Source organism: Centruroides vittatus, unplaced genomic scaffold, assembly GCF_030686945.1.
Source record: "Centruroides vittatus isolate TY-2023 unplaced genomic scaffold, ASM3068694v2 contig_459, whole genome shotgun sequence".
NCBI lineage: Eukaryota > Metazoa > Arthropoda > Arachnida > Scorpiones > Buthidae > Centruroides > Centruroides vittatus.
Window position 1 is genome coordinate 1,390,701 of NW_027122255.1, and position 26,389 is coordinate 1,417,089.

Below are 26,389 nucleotides of genomic sequence, written 5' to 3' on the forward strand. Positions count from 1 at the left end.
AACTATTGGACATATAATTGCTGCTTATATAGCAGAGAATCACAGAGACCAGGACTAGCATCTATCAAAGTTAGCTTTAGCAATACATACCAGCACCCAAGATTCTACAAAATATACCCCCAGCAAGACTTCACCTGGGAGAAGAGATTATATTTCCATGGGACTGACTAATAGTGAGGTTGCAGCCGAAAGTTTTAATCACAAAAACATGAACATCAAATGTTCAGTGCCGCCATCCCATATGTCTAGAAGTTTCATAATGGCATTTGGAACATCAGTGGAATCGTGCTAGACATTCTAAATGTCAAACTTCTAGGCTTGTAGGATGATGGCGCTGAACATCTGACGTTCACGTTTTCACGATGAAAACTTTGGCCGCAATCTGTCTAATAAATTATCCTTCTAAACCAATTACTGTAGACAAAAAATGATGGATCCAACTCCAAGTTATATTGAAAAATGCCAGATAGAAATAATGAAAATGCATGGTTTAGAGGTCACACACATTGAGTATCAATTGTACTGGGCTAGTAAATTCACTTTTACTTGGTAGTAGTAAGGTATGTAGTGCTGCAATGTTGCCAGCGATGGCATAATCCACTAAATACACAGTGATTTTTAGCCTGTTTAATCAATGTAATAATGATAATGCAAAATAAATCCAAAAGTAGTGTCATTCTTAGCAGAAATAACAAGTAAAACAGCAAGGTCATTCTTGGGATGAGACTATGTCTTGGACAGTGCAAGCAACGCACCTGCAAATCTCACACTCATGCCTGTTTATAGAAACAGTCTCAGCATTCTGTATTTTATTTTGACCCGGTTCTTGGTTCCCTGACTACCTACAAGTATGGTTTACTTTATGTGCGCATGATTTGGGCACCAAATACTCTGTGTCAAATTGCAACACCTGACGTACTCCTTCATACCTCTAAAGTGTGCAGCTATTGACAGCAGCGTGTTTTTAGAGACGAGATATAGTCTCATCAATTGTTTTATATACAGTATTTTCAAATTTTAGCCTAAACTATCAAAACCAATGAAAAAGAAAATCTATGATTGTAACTAACTTTTCTGTCAGCAACACTAATGCTTTTTCTGTGCAGTTAACTCCTGATTTATTGATATGTAAAATGTCAAGAAAGTGGAACTGCAATGATATTATTAAATTTTTTTAGTTATTTATGAACAATGTCCACTATTATGGAATATAAAACATCCTGATTATATAAATGTTAAAGTCAAAGATGAGATTCTTACATCTTCTGCTGTATGTTATTCACTGCACCTGATTGCACAGCAAGTTTCATAGTCAGAGAATAAATTCACAAGTGTATAGCAACAAAAGTAATCTGATCTTCCACTTAACTTGCTCAGATAAATCATCAAGTGAGTTTACTAGCCAAAGTAATTACATTGAGTGAGTTTAATAGCAGAAGGTAAATTTGTCAGGGAGTGATTAATAAACTCACCCAATGTGATTGAGTCCTTAGAGAAGAAAAATGCTTTTATTTTTTTATATTATTTTTTCTTATTATCTACTGCTATAAGAAAAATAAAAATAATGAAGGAATATGTAATAATTAGTCATAATTATTATAAATTATTATTTATTTATCAAACTTACTTTTTCATTTCCATCTTCTAATTTTAATTTCTTGGGTGGATTCAATTCTTCTATACTGTCATCTAATTGTTTATTTGATTTTCCAACTTGCAGAGACTTCTTATCTGAATTTTTTACCGGAACATTTGGTCCTGACATTGCTAAATTCAATGGTTGTGGCGATGGAGGTGCAGGAAAAAAAGGAGTAGAAATTTCTGACCTATGAGGGACAAACAGAGGTGGGGTAGGAAAAGCCACACGAGACGGAAATTGAGCAGGAATAGTGCTAAATGGACTGGAATAAGAAGAAAAAGGATTAACGGTGTGAGGGGATGCAGAAATAAAAGGTGAAGATGAAAAGGGAGAAAGAGCGGGAGGAGGGAGTTGGCACTGAGGAGGTGGGGTAGATTTAAGTGGACTTGTTGAAATAACTGGAAAATCATCATCTATTTCAACAATTTCCTTTCTTTCAGGTGTAGTTAATGTAGGTGTTTTTTTTTCAGTGGGACTTTGAATTGGCACAGGTGTTGGTGTTTTGTTTGTTTTTGGTGAAGATAATGTTGATGGTACTTTTGACTTGGACACAGGTTTTTTCTTTGTTTTATCTTTTGATTTTCCTTTTTTTACTATTTCATTAGCTGAAGTCGAAATATTATCTGGAGTTTTCACCTTTTCTTTTTTATTTCGAATAATAGGTGATCCCATTTCTGGATTCTTTGGAGATAGAGGAGGAGAACTATTTGATGAATCTGTAAAGTCATAAATATCACGAGGCTCTGTTTTTTTAATGGTTGAATTTCTAACTACTTCATCAATTGTTTCATTCATTGCCCTATCATTTTCTTTAGCACTTTTCTCACTTTCTACCATAGCTCTCTGAATTACTGCATCAATACATTCATCTAGCACTGCCATTCTACATTCTTTTTCCTGTCTTGCTTGAGCTTCTGCAGAATCATCAATCACTAATCTAGGTTCTGGAGATTCTTCTCTGGACTCATCAAGTTCATCATAAACTGGTGTAAATTTTTCTTTTTCTTCAGCTTCTGTTTTAAAAGAATGAGATAATGGTAATGGAACTGGTTCTTCTTTTATTGGAGTATTAACTAATGGTTTTAAAGAAGTTGATACTGGTGATTTAATTGGCTTTAATGTTTTTGATGCAACAGGTGATTTTGCTCTTGATGGTGATTTAGGAACTTTTAGTGATTTTGGAGATTTGGGAATAGAAGTAAATTTATTTATAGAAGAGTTCTTTAATTTATTTTTTGTCTTAATTGATTTTGTACTTTCTTTATTTTTCTTCTCTTCTTTTTGCTTAAATTTATCATTTTTAACTTTCAATGGTTTATCATCCTCGTTTTTTTGACATTTTAATAATTTTTTCTTTTGACTAATATCTTCTGATATAGTTTTCTTTACTTCATCAATTTCAGCAATCACATTAACAATCTTTTCTGATTTCAATAAAACATTTCCTTTATTCTCTTTTTCTTTCTTAGAAGGTTTTAATTTTTTTTTGCTTTCTTTCTTTGCATGAAAATCTTTCATTTTCTTGCTTTTTTCTTTTTTGAGCATTCTATCTCTGTTTCCACATGATATTCCATCTAAAGCATCTATTCTGGTTTCTAATGTATGTAAAGGCGAATCCATCTCTGGAGGTATTGATGCATCAGGTAATCTGCCTTCACAGGCAGGAGATATTAATCCTGACGATGTCATAAAAACACTAGTAACCTCTCTCATTGGTCGTCCCTCCTCCTCTGTATATAATCTGATGAATAAATATTCATACTTTAGTCCTAATTAATTATTAACATATATAACAATTTTATCTTATAACAAATATTTTATATTCATTATAAGATAAAATTACGTTCATCATAACATAAAGTTTATCATAATATATAAATGAGTATAATTTTAAACAAAACACATTTCAAACTTGGAAATGTATAATTAAATGTTAAAAAAATTTACATTATATATATATATATATATATATATATAAACAATAATAATTTTGGCAAAGATCATTTGGCTTTAATCAATTAAAAATATATATTTAAGAACAATGTATTAACAATTAACAAAGAAAAACATATTAACAACACATATTAACTTATTAGAATTCAAATGTAATTTGCAAGTAAAAGCTACAGGATAAAAAAGTAATCGTTAAAAAAAAATACAATCTTTAAATTCAAATTACTAATTCAATTCTGGGGATGTGATAGCTCTATATGGATATGATTAAAAATTATTCTTATTTCATATTTTTCATATTATTTCTTTAAAAAACTGCTAGAATCTAAATGTTTTTCTCCATGATGTACGTTTGTTATATCAATACATTATATATAATTACACACCTTAAAAACCTTAAATCACTAGTAAAGAATTTTAATATATTTAATTTTCAGACAACTGTTTTTGATCTATTACTAAGATCAATTTCATGTCTTTCTATGATAATTACACTTTATATTTTTATGGTGTAATTATAGTTTATATCATATCTAGTTTGGTGTAAAGTTGAGCTTTCTTATCAATACATTCTACGGTTAAAATGACCTCTATGCTTATCAATGTACAGTAAATGCCACTTAAATTACAATTCTCTTCAGATTTATCAATTGTCAACAAAATTTAGATATATTTGCAAATTAATTAACATTGTGCCAATCTTAAGAGAACTCGGTAGCTCCAATGACCCAGAGTATGCTGGCAGGAGTATAAGCTTTCAGTACATTATCCATGTTAGTAATAAGGTGCTCCACAAAAGTATAGAACAGCTCAAAAAAATCAGTCTTTTGAGGTCAGACATGCACTAATAGACAGAAATAGATTTTTTACACATAATTCAGTACCTAACTTATAAAAACATGATTTTAGGAAACTAATTTGTGGCTGACTGCAGAAGAGCGATGAAGTCAATTTATATACGGCCACATAAGTATAGAATCACCATATTTCTTGCAAGTTTTAAGTGTAAAAGTATTTTTTTTATCATGCCTCATGATACCCATTTAACAGATTTTGAGAAAGGACAAATTGTAGCTTTGAGAAGCACCAGTTTAAATCAGCAGGCAGTAGCAAACAAGATCAAGCATTTGAAAAAGGTAGTTTAGCATTATTTGTCAAATCCTGCAAATTAGGGACCAAAATGTAGAAGTGGACATTCTCCAAAGCTTACTCTGCGAGACCACAGATGAACAGCCTCTATTCCACTGCATTCACATGTTTGGACTATTTGGGTACTCAAGTACATCATGAAACCACTCAAAGGGTTTTACACAGCAACAATATTGTTCTGTCTTGAATGAGAAGTGGCTCCACTCTTAAGCCTGAGCACAAAGCTGCCCAACTCAATTTTGCTAGGAAAAATATGCCCACTCAATGAAATAAGATAAGTTTTGTTTTGTTTAGACCTATCATGCTAGCACAAGAAATAACAACCTTTTTGTCATATAGGTAACCTTTTCAGACAAAAAAGAATTTAACTTGGATGGACCAGATGATTTAGCATTCTTCTACCATAATTTACAAAAAGGGCCCAAGAACATTTCATGAAGGAAATTCAGTAGTATAAGTGTTATGGTTTGGGGTGCTTTTTCTGCATTGGGAAAATTGGATTTGGCATTTGTTACCTGTCACATGAATAGTGCTGACTATCGACAAGTTCTGGAGAACAAATCGCTGCCATACAAACATAGATTCAGAAGAATTCTTGTTATTTTCCAACAGGACACGCATCTAACATGCATCACAAGATACAAAACAGTGGTTTGAAAATAAACAGATTGGCCAGTTCGTTCTCCTGATTGCAGCCATGTAGAAAACTTGTGATGGATTAGCCGAATTTATGACCAAAATTGTCAGTATGCCGACGTTAAACACTTAAAAACAAGCAATTGTCACTGCTTGGAACTCCCTTGAAGCAATGGATCATAAAAAACCTAGTTGATAGCATGCCAAAACACATTTTTAAGGTTATTAGTAAAGGAGGTGTGCAAATAAATTACTAAATTAAATCTATTTTGTAGTATTTAATGCTTTTTGCATTCATTTACTAGTCGATTCTGTAGTTTTGTGGTGCTTAAAATCAGTTTTTTTACAATTTCTGCTGTCTGCTGCAATATAGGAAACTATGAGTTTCAACAAATTGTTTTCATAAATCCTGAATAATATAAGAAAGGTAGCTACATCATACATGTGATTCCTAACCTTCGTATAGTAAATTTGCAGTGGTTCTATACTTTTGTGGAGCACCTTATATACAGGAAGAAATGAAGCAAACATTAACCTACAAACAGCATCTGACCCACAGTGGGTAGCTAAATAGCATCTGTTTCCCATGTCAAAGGCAGCTAATCTATAAACATCTAGCTTTAAGTACAGTAGAATCTCCAAATAGTGGACAGCCTAGGGACTAAAAAAATCTGGTGTTCGAAGTTGTCTGTTATTAGGAAATAACTTCATATCAGGTTCTTATTAAATGAAAGATATTTGAAAAGCATCAAATGCATTGTTCTTAATTTTATGCAATAATTTATGAATTAAGAGAAATTAATAACAACAGTTTCAATGAGAAAAAAATTAATTTTTTAGTCTTACATTTAAACAAAATAATCTGCAATTGATTTTTGAATACCTTCATGTGACTTCAATTCAAAAATTCAGTATAAAAAGTTTTTTAAATAAAATATCATAGCAATTGGCAGCCCCATAATTTTAAATTTTTTTTGCTGGGAAAGTTATGTAACTCATTGCTGGATTTTCCATCCAATTTGAAGCTTAATAACTCCTATCCCTTTTGTAGTAAATTTCCGAAATTTTGCTAGAAGATGTGTGTTAGGAAAAAATATTCCTAGAAATTTTCAGGAAAACCAGACCATTTGGTTGAGAGATATTAAGGAGATGGGGCAACATCTCAAAAAACTTCTTAGTTATGAAATTTTTTCTTATACAAATTTTTAGTTTACTAAATAAAAACTTGTCTCTGCCCTCAAAATTTGCATTTGCTTTTTATTATAATTAATAATAAAGTTTTTTTTAAATAAAATCTCATAACACAGCTGCCACACACAATTTTCTAAAATTTCCTAATATATTTCTTAAACATCAATATTTTTTGCTGGGAAAGTTAGGCAACTCGTTGCTGGATTTTTTTTTACAAGTTAAGACACACTTTATTTTGTTAGACGATATGTTTATTATGAAAGAAAACTTAAAACTGAATGGTTATAAAATGCTTTTGGTTAAAAAATGGTTATAAAATGGTTATAAAATGAAGTCTCGACAACTCAGATGGTTCAGTCAGTAGATAATGGTTTTCCCCATTCATTAAGTTCTAAACAGGACAAAAATCTTCTATTCATTAAACCTATAACGCAAACTTGTCATAACTGTATTATTTATGTGAAAATACATCTTAATGGAAAACAAATTAAAGATTTGCTTGCTTCATTATAATTATGCTTGTTACAAACAATTTCAACTGTATAAAAATAAAGTATTTCAAAATAGTACTTTTTTATTTAAATGTACAATTATTAGATTTATTTATTTTTTTATTTAATTTGATCTATTTAGCATGTTTATTTAAAACAGCTCACAAATAAAATCAGCATTCACTTAAGAAATCAAAACTTTGCACAGATGAATTAGAAAAATCTGCTCTTTGCATAGACAAATCATAAAAAATATTTTATGTAGTATTTAAATATATAAACACAATATTTTTCTATTAGTTTTAGCACAAATATTTCTATAATTCTGTTGACATCTGAATTAATTTCAAATTTTTTTTTAAATTTGACATATTTAATAATATAATAGGTACAAAGAGTAGGATGTTGACATTTGAACATCATTTATGGCATGCAATACTCTCTATTTAACACTATAGATTAATAGCTTAATAGAAAATGCTTACACAAATTCAATAATGTTTTATCAAAAAGATTAACATTCTTATATTTTCAAAAATAAACATTTACTTTCATAAAATATTTTTATTATTTATTTTATTTTTAAAATTAAATTATATAAACTGAAGTTAAATTATATATGTATACACACCTAGGTTTCTTTGATGGATTTTCAAATGAATTTTCTAAAGAACGTTTGCCAGGATGAGGACTTCCTAAAGAAGGAGATTCAACATCTGTTGAATTGATGATACCATTTAATCCTAACTTTTTACCTCCATTATCACCAGCTGAACTAGGGGACATAGCCATACCTTCTTCATCTGTAGTATAGAGAAAAAATAGAAATGTTTAAATAAAAATCCTTCATAAGAATAATAAAGTTTCAATAATGCAATCCATTTTAATAAGAAATGCTAAAAAACATTAAATTTGTTTTTGAACAATTATGCCAATAATATATTTAAAAAAGAGATTATAAAATATTAGTAGAACAAGCAAGAAAATATATAAAAAATTAACAATACCAAAACTCTAACATTCACAAAAAATCATTTTATTATATGTTTTTTGAGATGATCTACAACTCAATTTTAGTGACTAATGTATTTGAATATATTTTATTAGTGTTTTGGTCTTGTGATGTTATCTATGCATTTTTTAAAAAGAATATATAAAAAATGATACAAATAATAGAAAAATAAGGTAATAAATTGAATAAATTAAATGAAGTTGAAAATGTACAAAAAGTATATAATCTTGAATGACAATCAGAATGGAATTATTGCAAAAATTGTAACAGTATTTGGTTTGAAAATATCTTGGGATACTCCAATAATGACTAATGTAAGGTATTGGCAAAAATCTGGAAAATTCTAAAAAACTACACATTCATCATGTAATTCAAAAAAGTTTTATCATGAATATCAAACTGCCTATGCTATTTCATTTCAGTCATAAACTGCTTTGCAAACAATGCTAAGATGTTTTGGGGATTCATACCAAAATTTACCAAACATTTATAGAGCCTTTTCAGTCTTTTTCTGATTAAGCTGCCTAAAGCAATGGTCGGCAACCAATGATCCACGAGAAAATTTGGACATTGTTCAACTGAAGGTTACGTGAAGTATTACGAAAGAAATGCAAAATGCTCTGTTGCTTTTTTCACTCTTTGCGGGTTTTTATTTGAATCTGAAACCAAATATGAAGTGACTGTTATCAATAAATAATGAACAATAAACAATATTGTGAGTGTGATTGTCGTCCTTTCTGGAAAAACGCCAAGAATCCATAAACTTATTTCAAACATGCAGCAATGAACTTTAGGCTTGCATTAATTTGTTATAATTAAACACACGCGTTTCATATTAATAGAGTAAAATTAAACTTTTGTGATCATTATTATACTACAGACTTTGTATCATTTAAAAAAATTCATGATAGTGGTCCGCAGGATTCAAAATTGTGAGTTTAGTGGTCCATGAGGTCAGAAAGGTTGCCGACCACTGATCTAAAGCATTTATAAACAGTTAAAATTGTATTTTTCCAACATTGTAATTCCAAATTTACAGTTCTGAATCATGCTTTTATCTTATGGCTTATAATATAAACTTTTCTTTTATGATCATTAGTCAACATACATCTAAGTTGTCGCTATCTTATTTTAATCTGGACAACATTTTACCAATTTTCTATTAGAATAATTTTTCAGTTACATCTTCAATTTTATCTTTTATGTTTACTAATATCATTAAGCATGAAGTTTTTCAGCCTTTTCAATTATATTGTTTAACACTAATTGCTATTTCAAAGAAAGAAATAAATAAATACAGGCCAATATCATTGTCTGCATCTATTTAAAATTTTTGAATTGTCTCTCATTGATTTAAACTGTCTCAATGAAAGACAATTCTGTAATATTTTTCAGAATCAAACCAAACCAAAGTTGTGGAATTAAATCTTGATCAACTATACGACTTCTGCTTAAACCAGAATATAATCTCAAAAAATTTTGAATCTGAAAAAACCATTTTATAATCACATACTCACATACTTATATTTACATCAGATTTTTGTTTCTAAAATTCTGTTTGCTTTTGTTGGATATATTAAATAATCACTTTGATATCCATTCTTCTCTTGTCAGTTGGTTTAGTTATTTTACTATTCATTCATTTAAAATTTGAACTGGAGAGTTTTCTTTTTTACATTTTTTCCAACTAATAGTATTTTACAGTAGTTCTAAGCCCTTTTCTCTGCAAAGTCCATCTTGATTATACTTATTAAAGTCTGTATTGACTAATAATCTTGTCTGTACTGCTTCAAAGTCTATCTTGATCTACACTTAACTCTAATTTCATAATTCATACCAATATCAAGATTTTAAATTGTGATTTAGTCCAATTACAGAGATAATTCATATTGTTTCACTACTCCATTAATTTAATATTACATTTAATTTATCCAAAACAGTAGTAATATGTTACTCCTTACTCTAACTCTCCCAACTCTATTAAAACTGCTTTTTACTAAATGGCCTAATTAATAACTTTGATTTTTTTTAATGATCTATGAATCATTTTTGATTCAAAACTATTGTTTACGACTAGTTTTAAAAAACCATGCAAAAAAATCTGTCCAATTACGAAAAATACTTTGGTGTTATTGTAAACGTGTTTTTTCTTGTCATATATTGAAAAACTTTTTAAATCAAGATATCAATATTTCAATATCAAGATATCAATTCTCAATTATTAGAAGACTATGTTTCAACAATATCTTCAGCATCAATTTTAATTAATATTACTTTATCCCAAAATAAATGCTTGGGCTTTATATCATTTCTGCTAGCAGCATTTAACATTGGAGAATAAAGCAAAAGCCAAAGTCTCTAGAATAAATAGAAAAGGGAAAAGAAAAATTTATTGTCAGATACACAGTGAGTATTAAGGGTCAAAATCTACTTAGACTTTTGCTCCCACTTGTTCAATCTACATTCAGTAAGAGAAAAAAGCATTGTAAAAGATATATGATTTTATTTGAAACTACATCTATGCAATATGTATACTATTAAATGATTTACTCACAATTTTATTTGCTTATTTTTTTACACAGAACATAATTAAATTAAGAACGAAGTGAATATGAAGTAATTTTGTGGACATTGAATTCTTAATTTTTAAAGTGCAATATGTTTTATAATTTAAATATATTTAAACCTTGGTTTAAATATATTTAAATTACTGTATAAAACAAAATGAATTAAGCCTATTAAACAAAATGAATTAAGTCTTTTTTTTCTATTATTTGTTTATATATGAGCAATAAATATATGAATAAATTCTTAATATTTTACAAATAATTTAATACCTTCCAAATCATGATGAGACTCTGGAAGATTCTCATGAACCCATTCTGATCCATGAAATGATTCCATATTTTCAACTTTCAAACTTTGAAGATTAGATGGATGAGCAACAGGAAATGCAGATACTTTATGAGCAAAGGCTACAGGTTCTACATTATTAGCATATTCTTCCATTTCTTGTATAAGAATACCCAATTCTTTGAAAGCCAATCCAAGATCATCAAGATTTGGTTCTGTTCTTCCATCTAAATTTAAAAAATTTGTTCATAATAATAATAATATAGTAGTGTTTTGTTTTATGCAGAATTTAAACTATTGTACTGTAAAGTAACAATTAATGATTAAGCACTGATTAAGACAGATAACAATAACTGATAATGACTATGTTACCAGCATATTAAGGTTAATAACACAAAAATACAGATCAAAAAGAAGATAGTAATGACTATAATGGAAACTCTGATTATATAATAACATTTCATACGTTTATTTTAACTTATATGTCTATAAACATGAAAATTCTGATAACATTAGACAATTGATAACAATATCCATGGTTAGAATAAGCGGATTCTACTGTATTAGCTTAAGAGCAATCCTGAAAATTTCAAAATTTTCAGGATTGCTCTTAAGCTAATACAGTAGAATCCACTTAAATTTTTCTGAATTTATTATTCTATCATTATTCAGTTCTATTGTAATTATTCTATTCAAACAAAAACATCTGGTAAAAAATTTTGCCAAGTAAAAACTTACAATTTAGACAGTCAAAATTTTTTCTAGGAGTTTTCCTTTAGTAAAGATAAGCTTGGTACTAGGAAGTGAAATGTAGGAAAGAATAACACAGGTAAAAATCTTGTGGGTATTGCTTCCGAGCACTAAGCTTATCTTTACCAAAGGAAAACTCCTAAAAAAATTTTGACTGTCGTCTAAATTGTCATATGTTTTTACTTGGCAAAATTTTTTTACATCTCAGATGTTTTTCTTTGGATAACAATTGTTTTTGTTTAATAACTATATTATTACATCAAGACATAAGATGATGACATATAATTTGGTCAGCAATTGCCGAGCACCAACTAAACACATTGCTGACCAAATGCGCTGCCATCTGAATGCTTTCAATATTCATTTTGGTTGGTGCCAACAAATGCACCACCAACTGATGCATTCAATATGCCATTTAGAAAAATCATCATAAAAAGTTTTAATTCACATAAATTTGAGCTTTTGTTATTCTGAGTAACATTTTGAATAAAATTCATTTGTTTCAATACAATTTTATCTTTATAAGAATAAAATTAAGCCATAAAATTGAATTAGCTCTATGGGAACCCTGTGAACTTTGACCTATTGTTCCAGAAGTTTCAGCATCTGTACTGCTAGATGAAGAAGAATACAGCTTTTTTAGTGATTTTTTTGCACTCTTTAATTGCTTATATTTTAGCAACTGTTTTATGGAAAATCTTGAAATTTTGACCACTACCTAAGAAAACAATTTTCTTTTATACAAGATATTCAGAATTACTTCAGCTATTTGGGGACAGAGAAATTGACTTTTGAAAATAGACAACTCTGATTCCTGTATATATAGTCAATCAGTGACTTCTTTACTTGGCAGGGAGTCATTGCCATGTCTTCTGATAATTCTATTATTGAACAGAATTCCTTTTACATTTATAAAGATTATAATCTTGCTTTATAAATATTAAAATTTTCAATACATTTTTATACAACTAATAAAAAAGTTTTTTAATTTATACTAAAGTTTCACTTATTTTCACATAAGCAATGGCAATATAGAATGCAACATTAACATACAAAATGAATTTTATTTACACTACACTGGAGAACACTGGGATGTGTAAAATACTGCACTCTTAGAACCTATAACCGGTGTGACAAATTTTTTTTTTTTTATATATATCACACCGGTTGTAGGTTCTAAGAGTGCAGTATGAATTTTATTTATTAAAATATTTATTTAGTTTTTTTAAAGTTATTTATTTACCTGAGTAATCCCATTTTAAATATATTTTTAATAAAGTTTCGACCTTCATTGATATAAAATGCAATTTATTATACACAATGTAGTATAGAGTGAAGCATATGTTGTATTCCAGCTAAATAATTCAACAATATTTACAAAAAGTAACGTTTATAAATTTAAGCTAATATTAAAATATAAGAGAATATAAATATTTAATAAAAATTTTCAAATGTAAATAAATAGATAACAAATATTTCCAGATTATAATTAGGCCAATTATGCTACTTTTAATAATCTGTAAATTTATGAACTACAAATTGGTTTGTTGCCATTTGTTAGAGATCAAAACACACCAACACTAATACAGATAGAATAATTTTAATTAAATATTGATATGCTCTAAAATATCAAATAATGGGTGTACTATAGATTACCACCTATGGAATTTCAGGACTTTGATTATATATTTGAACTCAGGGGACCGAGACAAGTTCAACGGTACCCTATTTTTGGACCGGAGACGAAAAATAAAAAAAATTATCATGCTTTTTAAGTTACCATACTTTTTTAATGCTCTCATGAAGATGGCACCATAGTTGCTAGTACTGCCATCTTGCGGTAAAGTCTGCAAACCATGACATCAGACTACGGTCATCTCCAATAGGGTTAACACGCGATACGAGAGCGGAGAGAGCGACGTGACTTCCGATCATTGCGCGATCGCCATTTCGGTTAATGTTACTTATGGCAGCAAACATGGCAGCCATTCCCACTGTTCGTGCTCCCGACTGACCTCCCGGAGGGAGCCGCCGACAGCCGCCATGTGCTGAACGTCACTAGTTATTGATTCACGATAGTTCTTGAACAAATTAAAAAAAGGGGGGGAAACGTCTACTAAAGGCAATTTTAACGGCAAGCGACGCGACTCCCAATCGCGATAGCGAAGCCGACTTAGCGGAGAGAGCGACGCGACTCCCTATCATCGCGCGATTGCTGGAAAAAAGTATGATAACTTTATTATTTTTCGTCTCCGGTCCAAAAGTAGGGTATCGTTGAACTCGTCTCGGTCTCCTGAGTTCAGATATATACTCAAAGACCTGAAATTCCATAGGTGGTAATCTATAGTATCCCCTAAATAATTAATTAAAATTAATGTAAATCCACTAATTATTAAAATGTTTAACAGATAATGATATACCTTGCTTTAGTTTATGAATTTATGGATCACTAAATTAATATAATTATTCTTCTGTTAAAAATTAGTTATTGGTTTCAATTAATGTTAAAAACAACTTTCATATACATAGAGCATCAAATCTTATGAATGGAAAAGAGAAAATTGTTAGTAATCAGTAAACTGAAAAATCCAAGATGTTTCAAAAATTGACAGCTACCAGTTAAACTATAAATCTAACCAAAGAGCTTGGATGACATCTGGCATTTTCTGTAGCAAACTGAAAAGATGAGATAAAGAACAGAAGAAAAAAATGAAAAATTTTATTTATTGATTGGCAACTGCACCACACATCCTGACATCAAGAATTTACGTTGCATTACACTGGTGTTCAAGCTGCCCAATACAAGTTCAAAACTACAACCTTTAGACAACTTGAGGAGCAGCTATTGGCAAATTCTCCTTTTCAAAAATGGTAGCGTCTATATATAATAGTGAAGAATTGTTTTCTATAAATCTTCTTGATGCAATAAGCTTTGTCCATACATCATGGCAAAATGTATCAATGCCAACAATAGTAAATTGTTTTTGACACACTGGCTTTCTACAAACTAATAAAGAAGAGTTTGGTTTATATGACAACATTCCAATCAACAAACTTTTGAAAAGTAAAGTAACAAATGGTGAAACAAAAGATGTTCAAGATGTGTTTCCTCTGCAGTTACCAGATGCATTTTCTGACTACAGTTTTGAAGAATATGTCAAGGTTGATGAGTGTTATTAGTAAGGAACTTTTAACGGATAATGATATTATAGAATCAGTGTTTTCCAAAAATAATGAAATTAGCGATGATGATGATGATGATAATGCAACATATGCAGACATTCTGATAATGCCAATTTCTGAAGTTTTGCAAAACACCATTGTTGTTCATGAGTTTTTACAAATGCATAATACTTTGCAAAATATTTCAAATAGTTTTGCTGTGGTGAAACTATATGTTGTAGAATGTTATGCAACTAGCAAAAATTGAAAAATAAAAATAACAGAATTTTTTAAGTAATCACGAGAATTTATATTGACGTTTCAAAAAGCAACTTCCTATGTAATAATTTGTTACATTTTATCTTTGAGACATTAAACTTTCTTTTTCAAAATTAGACTATGCTTTATTTCTTATCCAATGTAATGAACATCGGTTATAACGAACCAGTTCTGATGATCCATACAGGTTTGTTACAGGTGCACACTATTGTATTTTGAGAAAATGGCCAGGACTATAATTGTAAAATTAATACACAATTAAGACTACACAAATAAGTCTTTTGATGTCCTTTCTCACACCTCAGGAAAATAACAGTCTTATAGCAGAGTCGACCTTTTATTAGAGGCTGCTCATCTGCCTCACTATGCAAAACTCATTATGCAAAAGTAAGACTATTATTTTCCTGAGGTGTGAGAAAGAACATCGAAAGACTCATTTGTATAGTCTTAATAGTCTTAATAAACTATCCTAGCTTTCTAAATACAATTTTTGAATTAAAAACAAAAGTGATAAGTAAACTTAAAAAGTATATTATACTATCAAAACTACTTTCTTTTAAAAATTATTATTAAATTAGTTATAAAATATATTTTATCTAAATTTGTGCTTGCATTAACAAATAATTTGGATATGGATGTCAATGGATTAATATTTCTCAGTAAGTCATACTTTACAGTTTACATTACTTTTATTATATTTAGATTATAATAATAAATCAACAGACTATCCAAACTACTTCATTGGAGTTACTTTATGTTTATAAACTTAATTAATCCAAAGAACTTTCTGTTCTAGGAACAAAAAATCTCCTCAAGTCCATACTTGCTTCCTATGATGATCATAAAAGATCTTGGGATTAATTGACCAAGTTACTCTATGTTAATTAAGTTCATAAACAAAGTGACTCAAACAAACAGTCTGAATGATTTGTTGATATTAAAAGTTTATTTATTATTATATAGTAAAAAAGAGTTGTTGATTAAAAATACAATGGAACCTGGTTAACTCAAATCGGTCACGAAAAAAATTTCAGACTTAGTGTTAAAAAGTTTTGAGAAATTTGAGTTAACCAGTTTGATTTAATGTTATGCTAGACAACTGGGAAAAACAAATGACTTTGAAATTAACTAGGTTCCACTGTAGTTTAAAAAATAGATCTAGATCAGCATTTATCAACCTGGGGGTCGCGGTAATATTAAAGGGGGGAATCGTGAAACAATAATGAAATCATTTTATGAGAAAAATCATTTATTATAAACTTATAAACATTTTACTTACAATAAGTGTACATGTAAAGAAATAAATTAATGTGATGGCTGCATTTGTTTTCATTTAAAATTTTCTCCATTATTATGTGAATCTACGTTAGAAACACACAAAAGTAAATTGTTTTCGAGTGATAAAAGACGATTCCTGTATTTAGTTTTTAGCGCAACCATAGATGAAAAACCCTTTTCACAGAGATAAGACGTAGCGAAAAGGAAATTAATATTTTCAATGCTTCTGTGACTAAATTTCCATATTCATGTCGACAAGCAAGCCAAAACATATTTAAATCTTTAGATGTAAATTGCAGTTGTAGCGTTTTGTCAGCAGACATTTCGATGAGCTGGTCGTAAATCTCAACTGGTAACTTAGCAGTGGAACAACATTTTCACTAAACAAATTCAGTACCCATCTCTTTGAGAAGTCATTTTATCTACCAGGAAATATTCCGTCAACTGAGTTTTTAGCTCACACAAATGCATCTTCATGCAATCCAAATTGTGGTGAATAATAGTGTCTTGTTCATTCAAATTTTTCTCAATATAATCCAAAGTGAGTGGAAACATATCCAAATTTTTGCTTTGAAGGCAAATAATCCAGATATCAAGCTTTTTAATGAATGCATGAACTTTGTCTGTCATTAATAAAATGTTTCTATCACGTCCTTGTAAATTCACATTCAAGTCGTTTAAAAGCAAAAATACATCAACTAAGTAAACCAACATCATCATACACTCATTCTGTAAAAACAATGAGAATGGCATTTGTTTATCTTGGAAAAATATTATTAATTCATCTCACAATTCCAATACCGGGTTAACACTTTCCCTCGCGATAACCATCTAACTTCTGTATGGAAAAGAAGAGATTTTTTATTTTTGCACCATTCCATTGCATAGTTTAGCAAACAGCCTGTTCTGTAACGGTCGGCTTTTAATAAAATTAACCAAGTTTACAGCTTCACAAAGAATTTGATTGAGATTTTCTGGCATATTTTTTGTGACAAGAGCATGTCTGTGAAGGAAGCAGTGCATCCATTCTGCCCTTGGTATAAACAATCTCTTATATTTTCATTAATCCACTGTTCTTTCCTGTTATTGCCTTTGCACCATCACTACATACTTCAATACATTTTGTCCAATCTATGTTAGTATAGTTTCTCATAGCTTCATAAAAAACATCAAAAAGACATTGTTCTGTTGCATGACCCGGTACTGTTTTGCAAAACTACATATTTTCTTTGATCAATGTGTCCCTATTGCATTCATACCTCACAAAACATAAGAACTGAGACATGTTTACTACATCTGTTGATTCGTCAAATCGAATACTAAAAAATTCACTCGAACTCACTTGCTGAATTATCTGATTGTGAACATTGGCAGCCATGTCATCGATTCGCCTTGATATTGTGTTGTTAGAAAGTGGAATGTTTTTCAATTTTTTTCTTCTTCCACACCTATTAAAACACTGACCATATCAATTGCAGCAGGCAATATGAAGTTTTCAGCGATTGTATGGGGTTTGGACATCTTAGCTACTCTTAGTGCTACGAGATAAGATGCTTCAAGTACACTTTTATCAGTATGGCTTAACTTACAAATAGAAGTTTATTGATTTCTCAAGGTATGTAATTTTCTTTCAAAAAATTCCAAGGGTTTGTTTTTATGAGCCGTATGTTTATTTTCCAAGTGTCAAACTAATTTTGATGGCTTCATGCTTTCATCAGAGAGAACTTGAGAGCAAACAACGCACTATGACTTTCCATCCAATGAGGTGAAACCTTGTCTTTTTACCAACTGATTCACTGGATGTAGATGGCTCACTTCATTTTTTCACAAATTTATCCATTTTGCATTAGAAATCTAAAAAAAAAAAATTCAGTTTCACAGTTGACCACACACTAAAATAAAAGCATCAGACGCATGCTTTGCATTCGAAACTTAACCAAAGTGGTGCAATTGCCAGCGCCTCTTTTATACTAGTGACAGCACGACTTGTTCAAATGCAACCAGTTGCATGTTCAAACATGCTCTCACAGCGAGTATTATAGGAGGAGATCAAATTACAAAGAGTACGTACACATCAAGTTGGAACTTGTAAATTGCTCATGTATGTATACTCCATACATGCATGATCATACCCGTTGCTATAAACGCAGCGACATAAAATAATAGGAATAGTTGTATTACATTTTTTATACAGTCAGTATTTTCTTAATGTATAAAATTAGTGCAATATGATTATGTAATATTTAAAAAAATTTACATTTGAAGCGTGCAATGCCATAAGGTTGTAAATGCCATTTTTCTCAAAATACATTTTATTGAAGAAATGAATTTTAAATGCAATGTTTTTTCCTACAAAAAAATATTGTGGCGATAGTGGCGCTCTAAGTGGCTATATTTTGAAGATGAATTTATGTGCAAGCCATAACGTTTTAAGTGCCAAAGTGCAAGCCACGTGACTTTTGGCGCGTAAAATGTTACGGTTTACATTTACATCATTTTGTTATTCCAATTTGTAATGCAGTGAGTTTTTTATGCAGAACCGGATAACTGAATCCCAGTTTATTAATAGTTGACCTGTATCACCTTATTATTTAATATTTCAAAATGATATTCGGACTTCCATTAATCTTTTAAATTTGAAGTTTTTAAATACATTTTAACTATTATTACACTAAATTAATACCTTATTGTTTATATTTTCCTTTATTTATCATAATTATATTTCAATTGATAAAGATTACAGCCCAGTTCAAGTACCAAAACTGTGGGCTCAACATTGTTGAAGCCAGGAAGCAGTCACTAATAGATTATTGCCTGTTTTTAATGTTAAAATTGATATTGAATTTGTAAATTGTGTTTAATAATTTAAATGTAAGTTTTTGGTATTCAAAACTGTTTTTCAGCTGCAGAAACATTAATTTTATGATTGCGATTGTTTTTGGCATTTACAACTTTATGCACTTGCACAATTTTGGCATTTACAACATTATGGCTCTAACCCTGTTTTTAAACTTTTTTTGTTTCCTTACCAGCATACTTAGGTGTTTGAAATTAAACCCAATGTTTTATTCCAAAGTGTAAATTGTTAAAATAATTTTTATAGCATTTGATTATAGTTTGTTCATTAGAAAAAATGTTTTTTCTCTCTCCTAAAAAGTTTGTTTTTTGGCATTTACAACATTATGGCATTGCACGCTTCATTTATAATTACAGTCAAAAATCAATTAATAATAGTAAGGCTTACTGTTATTATTCCTTTAAGTGGGGGAGTCGCAAAATATTAATTTTATTTATATTTACTATTTGGGGGGTTGCGGAGATAAGAAGGTTGAGAATCGCTGGTCTAGATTAACATTTTAACAGGTTTGTTATTTCTTTGTTGTATGAGATAGGCAAACATTGTCTAAACAACATCACCAGTAGTGTGTAAAAATAAAATAAATAAAAAAATGTAATATATAACAAAAAAGTTTTTTCATTTCTCATTTATATTATTTTAAATAGTTATATCAGAAACAAATATAAATAAATTGTTTTTATTTTTAAAAAATAATAAAAAATTAATTGTAAATAGAAAAAATTGAAAATAATTTATTTTTGATAACTGATTAAATTCCAATCCTTATAGATGTAACATTCAAAAGACAATACAAAAGATAATTTTAGCATTTTGATGCAATTTTTTAAACTTTCTCCACTAAAAAACTTTTGTAATATTAATTAAATTTATTAAAAATAAAATAACACCTTTCACTGTTCCAGCACAAAGTTTAATCATTTAAGAACGTTTTCGACTGACTTGAACAGTCTTCGTCAGTTAATCGTACAAATGAAAAAGAACAAAGAATTCGAAGTTGCGAAATATAAAATATAAAAAACAAAACTCGAACAGCGGTTGTGCGGTTAACGGTAATATGCTTGCGCGCTATACAAATGTACAATAAATACAAAGATGAAAAATAGAAACAAAAAGTGATAAATTAAACAATAAAAATAAAACAAAGTAAACAACAGTGCCGACGCTGAAGAAGTATCCGCTAATTTATGTTATTAAAAAAGGATTTCCAAGCAGAAGATAAACCGTCTGCATCTCTGTGGTTGATGCACTGCGTGGTTAACTTTGCTCTATGTATCTCCATTTTTTCAATGTTCCTTATCGCCTGTCTAGGACTTGTAGCCCTTCTGATTGCGGCTTTATCCCAGTAAACTGAGACATCTTGTTGTTTTGCAAAAGCTGCCAGAACCGTACTGTCAACAGGAACGTTGACAGTACGGTTCTGGCAGCTTTTGCAAAACAACAAGATGTCTCAGTTTACTGGGATAAAGCCGCAATCAGAAGGGCTACAAGTCCTAGACAGGCGATAAGGAACATTGAAAAAATGGAGATACATAGAGCAAAGTTAACCACGCAGTGCATCAACCACAGAGATGCAGACGGTTTATCTTCTGCTTGGAAATCCTTTTTTAATAACATAAATTAGCGGATACTTCTTCAGCGTCGGCACTGTTGTTTACTTTGTTTTATTTTTATTGTTTAATTTATCACTTTTTGTTTCTATTTTTCATCTTTGTATTTATTGTACATTTGTATAGCGCGCAAGCATATTACCGTTAACCGCGCAACCGCTGTTCGAGTTTTGTTTTTTATATTTTATATTTCGCAACTTCAAATTCTTTGTTCTTTTTCATTTGTACGATTAACTGACGAAGACTGTTCAAGTCAGTCGAAAACGTTCTTAAATGATTAAACTTTGTGCTGGAACAGTGAAAGGTGTTATTTTATTTTTAATTTATCAATTCCAGTAAGCATTTTTTGATTTAATTAAATTTATAGAGAATGAAATCAATTAAAAATACATTGAATTAAAAATATAATCTGCCAAATTATACATATATTTTTAAATTTTTTATGTAATATTTTACAATTATAAAATAGCACAATAATAAATTAAAAAAAAACAGATAATTTTCGACACAGTTTATAATAAATAAATACATTCTAATCTTCAAATTTGTTTTCATTATACTGTATATTATATTATATTGTACAACAAATTGTTGAAACACTAAATAAAAATAAGGTATTTAAATTCTCAATTGTGATATTCAAGTGTTACCTAAGCATAATTTCTGCCATTTTTGACCTCAATGTAAACAATTGCAAGCACGATGTTGTTCTCTCCTCTTAGATTAAGTAAAATTATGTTCATCTAACACTTTTATAAGCTTGTACAATAAGGAAACAAACTAAATATAATAGATTTTTTTGATATCAATCTCATAATGTAAGATTTTGATAATAGTGAAAATAAAATAGTACAAATATTATTAAGTAAAAATTAAGAATATTTTAATTAATAATTTTTTTTAATGTACATCTAATCTGAATATTTATAACAGATTTTATATTACATCTCTAAATATGTCCACATAAAAAGTTCAAAAACATGTTATGCAAACACTGATTTAATGCTCTTCTACATGTAAGCAATCAAGATTTTTCACCAGCTCTGTTTCAAGAGCTTATATAATATTTAAATGTCCCTTACTATGCAAACAGTCAGACAATTCCTAGTTCACAACTGCTACTTTACAACTGGTTAATATTAGACAATAATAAACACTGCAAAAACCTCACAAACCAGCGAGAAAATTATAAAGTGCAAACATTTTTGCCTGTGTTAAACAGGCATCATCAGGCAACACTCTGCTGAGAAAACAACTTTGTTTATAATTTTCTCACTGGTTTGTTAGATTTTTGGAGTTTTTATTATTGTATAATTCTTAGTTCTTTCACCCACCAACTGAACATATAACACATTTCTCAAAACCTTACTACAATCCAGTGATAGATTTCGTTCATTAATGCTTTACATCTGTCATTAGACCCTAGTGAGATTTTGAGAAGTATATCAAACAATTTTTAATAATTTTACTCAAAATATTTTTTAAATTTAAATTTTTTAAGCAAAAATGCAAGAAATAACATTGAAATATAAATAAAATAAAATGATACAAATTAGAAAATAGGATTATTTTAATGATACTTTTTGTTTTTGCTAAAGCGTTTCGTGTTCAGTAATGCTTATTTTTTTACATTTCAAATAAAATATGATAAAATCAAATAAAATTGATATTATTCATTTTGGAAATTACAAAAATTTCAGTATTTAATAATCATATATTAATAAAAAAAATTTTGTCAAATTTCTATAATAAAGTTTTATTGTAGAAATTGACTGTTAAACTTGACAGTAAAAATAATAATAAACTTATAGCACTGTTTTGAGAAGCTGTTCTCAGTTTTAAATATATGTCTATTTTTCAGAGTCATCCAGATCACCAGATAGGAAAGTTTCAGGAGTTATATCTAGGGTTCCAGACATTGTTTATTTTAAAAGTCAATTCTTTATTTTAGCTAAACTGTTCTTTTTCTTAATTGAAATGAGAAAGGATGCAATCTGTACTTTACTTTCATTTTTAAATGTCTTCCTTATGTTTTATAGCAAAAATAATAGATTTCTGTACAGGTGTATTCATATTCTTCCTCATAGAAAACTATGATTTACCCAGGATACAATTCAAGCTTCTGAATGAGACAGTTGGAACCTTATTGAAGCTGAAGAGCATACCCATAGGAGCAAAAAAGTCAAAGAAACCACACCCTCTACAAGTGACTGTAAGATAGAGCCCCTAAAATTAGGTCATGCAAGATTGCAAGTTGTGTCACTCAACTAAGACTATTGCATTTAACTATAAAGAATAGGCAGTATAATGATACATGTTAAAAACTGATCTTTAGAGGCAAATATCTCGCAAAGGGTTGCATGTACAGAGATGGTTCCTTCAACTTTTTTGCTTATATAGAGGTCTACAATTCTCGGGATGCAGAACCCCTTATTCAGAGCTTGAATCTTACCTTACCCAGTGCTAGATTTCCCACTAGGCATTTGAGGCACAAGTCTAAGGTCCCAGTCTCAGTACCTCAAAATTGGAAAAAAAAAAAGTAATTTTACCATTGCAATTCTATATCATAATTTATAAATAATTCTATAACTACAATTAGACATTAGACATAGAATAAACAAACAAATAATAGTACTAAATAAATAATAATAATAATGTAAACTTATATAGAGGGGCTCAAATTTTTGTGCCTAGGAATCCTGAAAGGACTTCATCTATCACTGGATTTATTACATATATTTCATACCCTAAATTAAACTAAAATTTGTAAATATTTAGCCTATATTCAATATAAAAAACTATAATTTTTAAATCAAACTCTACAAAAAATAAACAGAATATTTAGTAATTAATAAAAAAAATCATTCAATTTTACTTCTTTTGGAATGGGACAGCATCCCATCCCAAAGAATGAAACTTGGGAGAATGTAAAATTAATTATTTTAAGTGTCCATTAATCCAGTCATAGAAATCTGGCAACTATAATATAGTTATAACTGACAACAGGTAGACTATTGATTTCTTTGATATTTTACTCCTAAAAGCATTATCTACAATGCTGATAGTTTCCCAATCATTTCATTCATTGTTGCATTTAGCATTTAGACAATTTTATTAGCATTTTTTAATTATATAAATTATAAAATATGTTTTAACTAAATATATATATATGTGTGTGTGTGTGTGTGTGTGTGTGGAATTTAAAAATATATAATAAATTAATAACATATACAAAGAAAATTTCATATCAAATCATTAAAAAATTAATTACAAATTATTAAAGTTAATAAATTAGCCAGACAATTTATTGGTTAAATCATTAGCATTGAAACACTATTGAAAATTATAAATTTTGTTTTTTGAAATTTATAATTCTCAATTTCTTATTCTTTTTCAGAAAAATAAAGGAAACTAAATTACAGAATTGCTCCAGAATGAAATAAATTCATGACCACTCCCCCTTTATTGTAATTTCTAGTTTTCTTAGTTTTCTTTTCTTTCATAATTCTTAACGAAAGATTGTAATTTTTAAAATTTTTAATGCACCACCACTGTTTGAAAAAGGACAAAACAATAAAAATTATACAAATTATACTATTTGAACTTGTTTTTATATATAACTTCCAAAAAATCTTAATCATTCTTTAATTACTCAATTCTAGAAATTAAATTATTAAAGAGTAATAAGACTAAATTTGAGTAATTGTAAGAGTAACACTGAATACTTGATTTCCTTAGTAAAACTGTACTTTAAAATTTAAAAAAATATTACAGATAAAATTATTATTAAGTGGTCATTATATCTTATCTGTTCCAAACATATCTTAGCTAATAAAGCATTTTATTTATTTTTAATTTAAAATATTTTTTCTTCAAACTTTAATCCTTAATGGTTAATGTTACCTATGGTTCCAAGATGGCAGCTTGTCTGATTCCAGCAAATAGAGGAAGGGAAACAGTGGGGACGCACATTATAACCTTACCTAACCTATTCTAATAATTTTGTTGGTAATAATTATGGTAATTTATTAGAATAGGTTGGGTTAGGTTAGAACGCGCGTCCCCACTGTTTCCCTTCCTCTATTTGCTGGAATCGAGACGAGCTACCATCTTGGAACCATAGGTAACATTAACCATATTGATTAATATAAAATGTTAGCATTCTTTCAAAATTTAAAAATATTTAAATTCTTTAAAAAAAGTTATATTTAAATCCTTAAAATTTCCTCTATATTTGTAAATTTGATAATTAAAAATAATAATGAATGAGACTTTTGACATTGATCTTAGATTAAACTTAAATCAAAAAGAATTAAAACTAATTAATTCCTATTAATAAGAAATTAATATGAATTTATACATAACTGGAATGTATGGGATTAAATATAGATTTGTTTTTATTATTACCTACAGTATATGCCATTGTACTGTCTATTGAAAATTATAATTAAAGCTCAGTTTAATATATAGGATACATATGATTTATACATGATATACAGATTTATTAGTTAAATATGTGATTTTAATTATATATTATGCATACCTTGATTAAATTCAAGTAATATTTTTAATTGCACATAGAAATCATAATAATAATATCAATGATTTGCAAGTATTTGTAAATTTAATTCAAATTGTTTAAATCCACGTGTGAAAAAAATACATTTAAACAAGTTTTAAATATTAAATCAATATAAACATTTATACTTGGGAATAGAATCAATGTATTTTGAGTGTTTTATTGAATCGATATGTGAAACGATTGAATATCGACATTATCTGTAAATCACGTTAAAATTCTCAAATGCATCCGTTCCACTTACATTGGTTGCAATACTTGTGCGCTGTTTTAGATAATTCAAGTAAGTAACGTTGCAAAATGTCGACCAGGAGGTCGATAGGGGACGATTGTACAGAATGCCATCCAATATTTTGGCATATTTGTGCCACAGCTACTCTAAGAATGCCCTGTGCAAATTGTGAAGACATAGTAATATGTGATACAGTTTATGAACCGAACGAAGCTTGTATAATGATCACATCTGCACTGAATACAATATATTTACTACGAACATTTTAAATAACATTGATAGACTTTAAGTGTTGCCAGATAGTAATAATAATAATAATAATTAAAATGTTGTATTGACATTTATATTTTTTCCCATTAGATAAATCACTAAATTTAAACAAAATATTTATATTATTTAAAATTTTGAAATGATCAATAATAATATTATTGTTGTTTTTAACTTTGATTACTTTATCTTTCTTTCTTAGCGATCCGGAAAACGATAAGTTAATGCCGATAAAATATATGTATATTATAAAAAATATTTCAAAACTTAATTGTTAAATTAATTTTAAAATACTTTTACTTATATGAATTCATTATTGAATGTTATCAATCTTTAGATCTCTTTATTTTAACTCTTTCTGCCCTAAGGGCACTAAGAAGGCCTCACTTTAGCAAGCCCTTTGGGTTCGGCTCGGCCAGGCCCACAATGGGGCGACCGGTGGTGAGGGACG

The 26,389-nt window shown here is 29.0% G+C and overlaps 1 protein-coding gene across 3 annotated transcripts in view; it reads right to left on the minus strand.

The window, feature by feature from the left end:
• The window catches only part of Taf3 (TBP-associated factor 3), a 102,932-nt gene extending 76,972 nt beyond the window's left edge, over positions 1 to 25,960 (minus strand). For all 3 annotated transcript variants that reach the window (XM_067272910.1, XM_067272911.1, XM_067272908.1), the window contains exons 1-4: positions 25,684 to 25,960; positions 10,909 to 11,151; positions 7,691 to 7,862; positions 1,628 to 3,380 (exon numbers count right to left, since the gene is read on the minus strand). In XM_067272910.1, the coding sequence (XP_067129011.1) occupies positions 1,628 to 3,380; positions 7,691 to 7,862; positions 10,909 to 11,151; positions 25,684 to 25,849 (2,334 nt within the window). In that variant the 5' untranslated portion in view covers positions 25,850 to 25,960. The remainder of the gene's footprint in view (positions 1 to 1,627; positions 3,381 to 7,690; positions 7,863 to 10,908; positions 11,152 to 25,683) is intronic.
• Between the last annotated feature and the right edge of the window lie 429 nt (positions 25,961 to 26,389).